The sequence below is a fragment of the Chlorocebus sabaeus genome, chromosome 25 (assembly GCF_047675955.1).
Source record: "Chlorocebus sabaeus isolate Y175 chromosome 25, mChlSab1.0.hap1, whole genome shotgun sequence".
Classification (NCBI taxonomy): Eukaryota; Metazoa; Chordata; class Mammalia; order Primates; family Cercopithecidae; genus Chlorocebus; species Chlorocebus sabaeus.
In genome coordinates, this window is record NC_132928.1 from 59,110,010 (window position 1) to 59,116,765 (window position 6,756).

The 6,756-nt window shown below is 38.0% G+C and overlaps 1 protein-coding gene across 1 annotated transcript; it reads right to left on the bottom strand.

The window, feature by feature from the left end:
- Window positions 1-5,188: 5,188 nt before the first annotated feature.
- On the bottom strand, window positions 5,189-5,977 carry LOC103236164 (histone H2A.Z). Its single transcript, XM_007999648.3, has one exon. It carries the CDS (start codon window positions 5,932-5,934, stop codon window positions 5,428-5,430), a length of 507 nt encoding a protein of 168 aa, XP_007997839.3. The 5' UTR covers window positions 5,935-5,977; the 3' UTR covers window positions 5,189-5,427.
- Between the last annotated feature and the right edge of the window lie 779 nt (window positions 5,978-6,756).

Consider the following 6,756-nt stretch of genomic DNA (forward strand, 5'->3'; position numbering starts at 1 on the left):
TAGGATACATACAAATATCTGACACCCCAGCAGCTATCCTGTTAATGTAATCCAGAAGGGGGAGGAGTTACCACCCTACAAGGCAGTGGGGAAGAGGAAATGGGTGAGAGCTGGCCAGATAAATTCCTTCTTCTTCCTCACACCCACAGGCTGCTCTGATGCATCATTAATATGAAATTTTTAATATGAAACTTCTGCCTATCTGTAGAACTCCCCACTGGGTATAACTACTGCATACCCAGCCATGTCTCTTTACCATCACTGCAAAGCCCTGGCCAGCATAACATTGCTTCCTATTTCTTCCCTTCTTCCCTTCCTTCTTCCTCACCCCAACCGATTCCCCAAGTAAAGCATCAGCAGTTAATCCTCGCCTGCTGATAACTATACATCAAATAGTTACCACATTGTGGCTAGCTCATATGTAATGTCTTACTCGGGACAAGTAAGACGGGAGGACAGCATGAAGTCTTCTGAAAAACTGGTATTTTCAACAACCTGCATAAACTACTGTCTGAATCTTACAAAAGTGGCGTACAGGTTAAGAAATCACCCCGAGGAGTCAGGAATGCAAAACAGCCCTCCTTTAAGATCCTGGTAGCAGAGAGTGGCACAAATACACTTCTTTCAGGGAAAAGGGGGAAGGGGTGTGTCTACTTCCTCAGAGCGGTACAGCTCCTCTGCAGGACAATAGGAGCACAGGGTGGCCCAGAGGCAACACCAGCAGCAGGAAGTAGTCCAGCGTTAGTGGCTGCAATAAAGAACCTTCACTTGTATTCACAGGAAAATCACTAAAGGGAAACAGACAGAGAAGGGAGTATGACAGATGGTACATGGTAGTTTGAGAACTTATTCAGAAGAATTAGTGAGGCATCTCTTAGGAGTTTTAGAACTAATTGGAAATTTGGGAAAGGAGAGGATTGAGAAAGATTAGACATTCTGAAATACAATTTAAACAAAAAGTCGACTTTTATCATGCAGTTGTTGTTAGAATGACTAACAACATTATATATGAGCTAGTAACTATTTGCTGCACGCCCTTGCATGATACATGATTTAAAGTTCATCATCAATCCCATTGTCAGTAAATGTATTGCCACTGTTTTATGCTAGTTGGTATTCAACTGTGATGCAAGTTCATATATATATTATGCATACATAAAAGTGGCACATGGATATTGTGCATTGCTGTTCATTTACTGCCTCTCCCTTCACCAACACTCTTCCCACCTGTCAATATACCTTCTTTTAATTCAACTAAAGGATCACAATTTGTTGATTTTCATTGACGTATCTCCAATATCGTAGTACTTGACACATGGTAGATATTCAAGAAATGATTGTTTGAAGAATGAAATTTGTCAAAAGAGTTCACTCTAGAGGATTAAATCTCTTGAAACAATCTCCTATTATGAAAAATCCTAAATAGGCTTTATTCTAAGGTTACACACTAAGCTATGTGAAGCACATAATTTTGAGGCCTAATGTTTATTTATTGTTGTTTACCCCAAAGAGTATGTCTCAGTTAATCAGGCAAAATAGAGGCCATGTGTATTATCATACAGTAGAAACAATGTATCATCATGTGAACACAATTCATCATCATGAAAGTAATGAGGAATGGAAGAAAATATTTGAAAATCATACATTCATAAGGGGTGAACATCCAGTATACATAAGGAACTCAACAACTTAAAAGCAGGAAAACAAATAACCTGATTTAAAAAATGGGTAAATGAACTGAATAGACATTTCTCAAAAGAAGACATAAAATGGCCAACAGATATATTTTTGTAAATGCTCAACATCACTAATCATCAAGGAAATGCAAATTAAAACCACAATAAGATATCTCACTCCTGTTAGAATAGCTATTATAAAAAAGATGAAAGATAACAAGTGCTGGTGAGGATGTGGAGAAAAGGGAATCCTTGATCATTGTTGATGGGAATGTAAATTAGTATAGCTATTATGGAAAACAGTACAGAGGTTTCTCAAAAATTAAAAATAGAACTACTGTATGCTCCATCAATCCCACTACTAGGTATTTAGCCAAAGAAAATGAAATCAGTATGTTGATGAAATATCTGTACTCAGCATTATTCAAAATAGCCAAGATAGGGGAATCAACCTAAGTGTCTATCAACTGAGCGATTACTAGAGGCTGGGGTTGAGTTGGTATGATGGAGTTGTTGCTGTTGATCAGAGGATACAAACTTTTTGTTAAATAGGAGAAATAAGTTCGAGAGATCTATTGTACTACATGACGACTAAATAACAAGTATATTCTTGAAAATTATTAACAGACTAGATTTTAAGTGTTTTTACCACACAAAAAGTATGTGAAGTATTACACATGTTCACTAGCTCTATTTAGCCATTCCACAATGTATGCCTATTTCAAAACAAATAGTGTACACAATAGATGTATATAATTTTTGTCATTGAAAAACTAAAATTTAGTTTGAATTTTACAAATATGCACAGCCATTTTGTGTGTATAACAGGGCATTATTTCTGTCATCATCAATGTGATTGTTCCAGAACCATCTTCATCTTCCATTCCGGGTGGCTAACAAACACCACAGTCAGAAGTAGGGAAAGATGCAAAGGTAGTGCTGAGAAGAAAGCCTCAGGAGATGGTAGGATGTACTAGAAGAAAAGCGCTGAAGTAGGAATCAGAAGACTAGAGTCTTTGACAAATTTCTGAACCTTTTGATCTTCCATCTCTTCAACTATAAAATGGAAATAATAATAATTCTTTGCCAGACTTGACTGGTGGTCAGGAATATCCAGTGAAATCAGAACTTGAGAACTTGGCAGTTTGATATGGTAATCTGTTGTTGTTGTTGTTGTTGTTGTTGTTGTTATTTTAGAGATGGGGTCTTGCTCTGTTGCTGAGGCTGGGGTGCAGTGGTGTGATCATAGGTCACTGCAGCCTTGAACTCCTGGGCTCAAGCAATCCTTCTGCCTTGGGCTCTCAAAGTATTGACATTTAGAGGCCTGAGCCACTGCACTGGGCCTGTGTTTTTATTATTATTCACTTAACAATCTATTTAGGAGGTAACTAGACATTAGAACCAGACAAACAATAGCCCAGTTCCTGAGTACCCAACATAAGACTTATATGAGCTTGGACAGGTTACTTCATCTTTCTGAACCTCTGTTCTTCATTTTAAAATATAGCCAATTCTGTCTGTTAGGGTTGATGTCACAGTGTTGCCAGATATAGCATTTGAATAGCTTATACAAATTTGGTTTTTAAATGTTATTTTAAATAGATATTTGTGAAAGATTTCAGCTCAAATGTTGTCATTTATTTACTAAAACAAACAGAAACTTTGATGCATTATATAAAATACACAATGCAAACTAAATCAACTCCCTAAAGATGAGGACATAATGTGTTTTCCAACTGGTGATGAGACCCAGGAGAACCCAAACATTTTCAAACAATTAGCAGTACCTCAATCACATGATGCTCCCAAACAAGATCATTGTTTTCCATCAGATCGTGGAATTCAGTAACTAACCTGAGCAGTATTTGATATGGGATATTAAAATAGTGTAAGTCAAATGAAGAAGGGAATTACCTGTGGTGAGTGATAAACAATAAAAGTAAGAAGGTTATACTGGTTTAAAAAAAAAAGAAAGAAAAAGCATGTTTAAAAATGGCAGAGAACATAATAAGAGCAGACAATTTAAATCTAGTTTTTTATATTATTATTGTACTTTAAGTTCTGGGATATATGTGGAGAGCATGCAGGTTTGTTACACAGATATACATGTGCCATGGTGGTTTGCTGCACCCATCAACCCATCATCTACATTAGGTATTTCTCCTAATGCCATCCCTCCCCTTGCCCCCCACCCCCAACAGGCCCCAGTGTATGATGTTCCCCTCCCTGTGCCCATATGTTCTCATTGTTCAACTCCCACTTATCAGTGAGAATATGCAGTGTTTGGTTTTCTGTTCCTGTGTTAATTTGCTGAGAATCATTGTTTCCAGCTTCATCCATGTCCCTGCAAAGAACATGAACACATTCTTATTTATGGTTGCATAGTATTCCATGGTGTATATGTGCCACATTTTCTTTATTCAGTCTAACACTGATGTGCATTTGGGTTGGTTCCAAGTCTTTGCTATTGGGAATAGCACTGCAATAAACATACGTGTGCATGTGTCTTTATGGTAGAATGATTTATCATCCTTTTGGTATACACCCAGTAATGGGATTGCTGGTTCAAATGGTATTTCTGGTTCTAGATCCTTGAGGAATTGCCACACTGTCTTCCACAATGGTTGAACTAATTTACAATCCTACCAACAGCGTAAAAGCGTTCCTGTTACTCCACATCCTTTTCAGCATCTGTAGTTTCCTGACTTTTTAATGATCACCATTCTAACTGGCATGAGATGGTATCTCATTGCAGTTTTGATTTACATTTCTTTAATGAAAAGTGATGAGTGTTTTTTCATATGTTTGTTGGCTGCATAAATGTCTTCTTTTGAAAATTGTCTGTTCATATCCTTCACCCACTTTTTGATGAGGTTGTTTGTTTTTTTCCTGTAAATTTGTTGAAGTTCCTTGCAGATCTGGATACTAGTCCTTTGTCAGATGGATAGATTGCAAAAATTTTCTCCCGTTCTGTAGGTTGCCTGCTCACTCTGATGATAGTTTGTTTTGCTGTGCAGAAGCTCTTTAGTTTAATTGGATCCCATTTGTCAATTTTGGCTTTTGTTGCCATTGCTTTTGGTGTTTTAGTCATGAAGTCTTTGCCCATGCCTATGTCCTGAATGGTATTGCCTAGATTTTCTTCTAGGGTCTTTATGCTTTTAGGTCTTATGCTTAAATCTTTAATCCTTCTTGAGTTAATTTTTGTATAAGGTGTAAGCAGTTTCAGTTTTCTGCATATTTAGGGCTAGCCAGTTTTCCCAACACCATTTATTAAATAGCGAATCCTTTCCCCATTGCTTGTTTTTTGTCAGGTTTGTCAAAGATCAGATGGCTGTAGATGTGTGGTGTTATTTCTGAGGCTTCTGTTCTGTTCCATTGGTCTATATATCTGTTTTGGTGCCAGTAACATGCTGTTTTTGTTACTGTAGCCTTGTAGTATAGTTTGAAGTCAGACAGCATGATGCCCCCAGTTTTGTTCTTTTTTTTTTTTTTTTTTTTTAGTTTGGGATATGACCTTTATTGAGCTTATCCACCAGAGTGGAAATAATGTCTGTACAAAACCAAATGTTTGTTACTATAACTTCTGCATCACAATTAAAATCCAAACAGTTTTTTAAAAACAGTCAACTCAATCAAAACCCACTACTTCAGAATCAATAGCTTCTTTGAAGCCACAGTAACACTTAAATATGGTTAAGACTCGAATGCAGAAATTTGGTTGGTTGGAAAGCTAATTAAACTTCCAACTTGCTCAAATAGAATTACAAAAAGGCAAAATTGTGTTTTTCACAGAGATACAGTCCACTGGAATCACCAACACTGGACAGCTGTTAGAGTATTTAGAGTCCTGAGATAACAAGGAATCCAGGCATCCTTTAGACAGTCTTCTGTTGTCCTTTCTTCCCAGAGATTTGCGGATGTGTGGAATGCCACCACCACCAGCAATTGTAGCCTTGATGAGCGAATCCAATTCTTCATCTCCACGAATAGCAAGTTGCAAGTGACGAGGGGTAATACGCTTTACCTTTAAGTCTTTTGATGCATTTCCTGCCAGTTCAAGTACCTCTGCGGTGAGGTACTCCAGGATGGCTGCGCTGTACACAGCGGTAGTCGCGCCCACACGTCCATGACAGGTCGTCCTAGATTTCAGATGTCGATGAATACGGCCCACTGGGAACTGCAAGCCGGCTCTCTGCGAGCGGGAAACCGCCTTTGTCTTGGCCTTTCCGGAGTCCTTTCCAGCCTTACCGCAAGCCATTTCGAATTCTGCTGAAGCTCAAGCAAGCAAGGCAGAGAAAAGGCATTTAATCGGACCCACGGTGAGATCCCACCACCCACTCCTTCGTCGCACCGCGATTCAAACTGCCCCAGTTTTGTTCTTTTTGCTTAGGATTGCCTTGGCTATATGAGCTGGTTTTTTGTTCCGTATAAAATTTAAAGTAGTTTTTTTCTAATTTTGTGAAGAAAGTCAATGGTAGCTTGATGTGGATAGCATTGAATCTATAAATTACTTTTCAAGATATTGATTTCACGATATTGATTCTTCCTATCCATGAGCATGGAATGTTTTTCCATTTGTTTGTGTCCTCTCTTATTTATTTCAGCAGTGGTTTGGAGTTATCCTCAAAGAAGTCCTTCACATCCCTTGTAAGTTGTATTTCTAGGTATGTTATTCTCTTTGTAGCAATTGTGAATAGGAGTTTGCTCATTATTTGACTGTCTATTGCTGGTGTATAGGAATGTTTGTGATTTTTGCACATTGGTTTTGTATCCTGAGACTTTGCTGAAGTTGCTTATCAGCTTAAGGAGTTTTTGGGCTGAGAAGATGGGGTTTTCTAAATATATAATCATGTCATCTGCAAACGGAGATAATCTGACTTCCTCTCTTCCTATCTGAATACTCTTTATTTCTTTCTCTTGCCTGATTGCCCTGGCCAGAACTTCCAATACTATGTTGAATAGGAGTGCTGAGAGAGGGCATCCTTGTCTTGTGCCAGTTGTCAAAGGGAATGCTTCCAGCTTTTGCCCATTCAGTATGATATTGGTTGTGGGTTTGTCATAAATAACTCTTATTATTTTG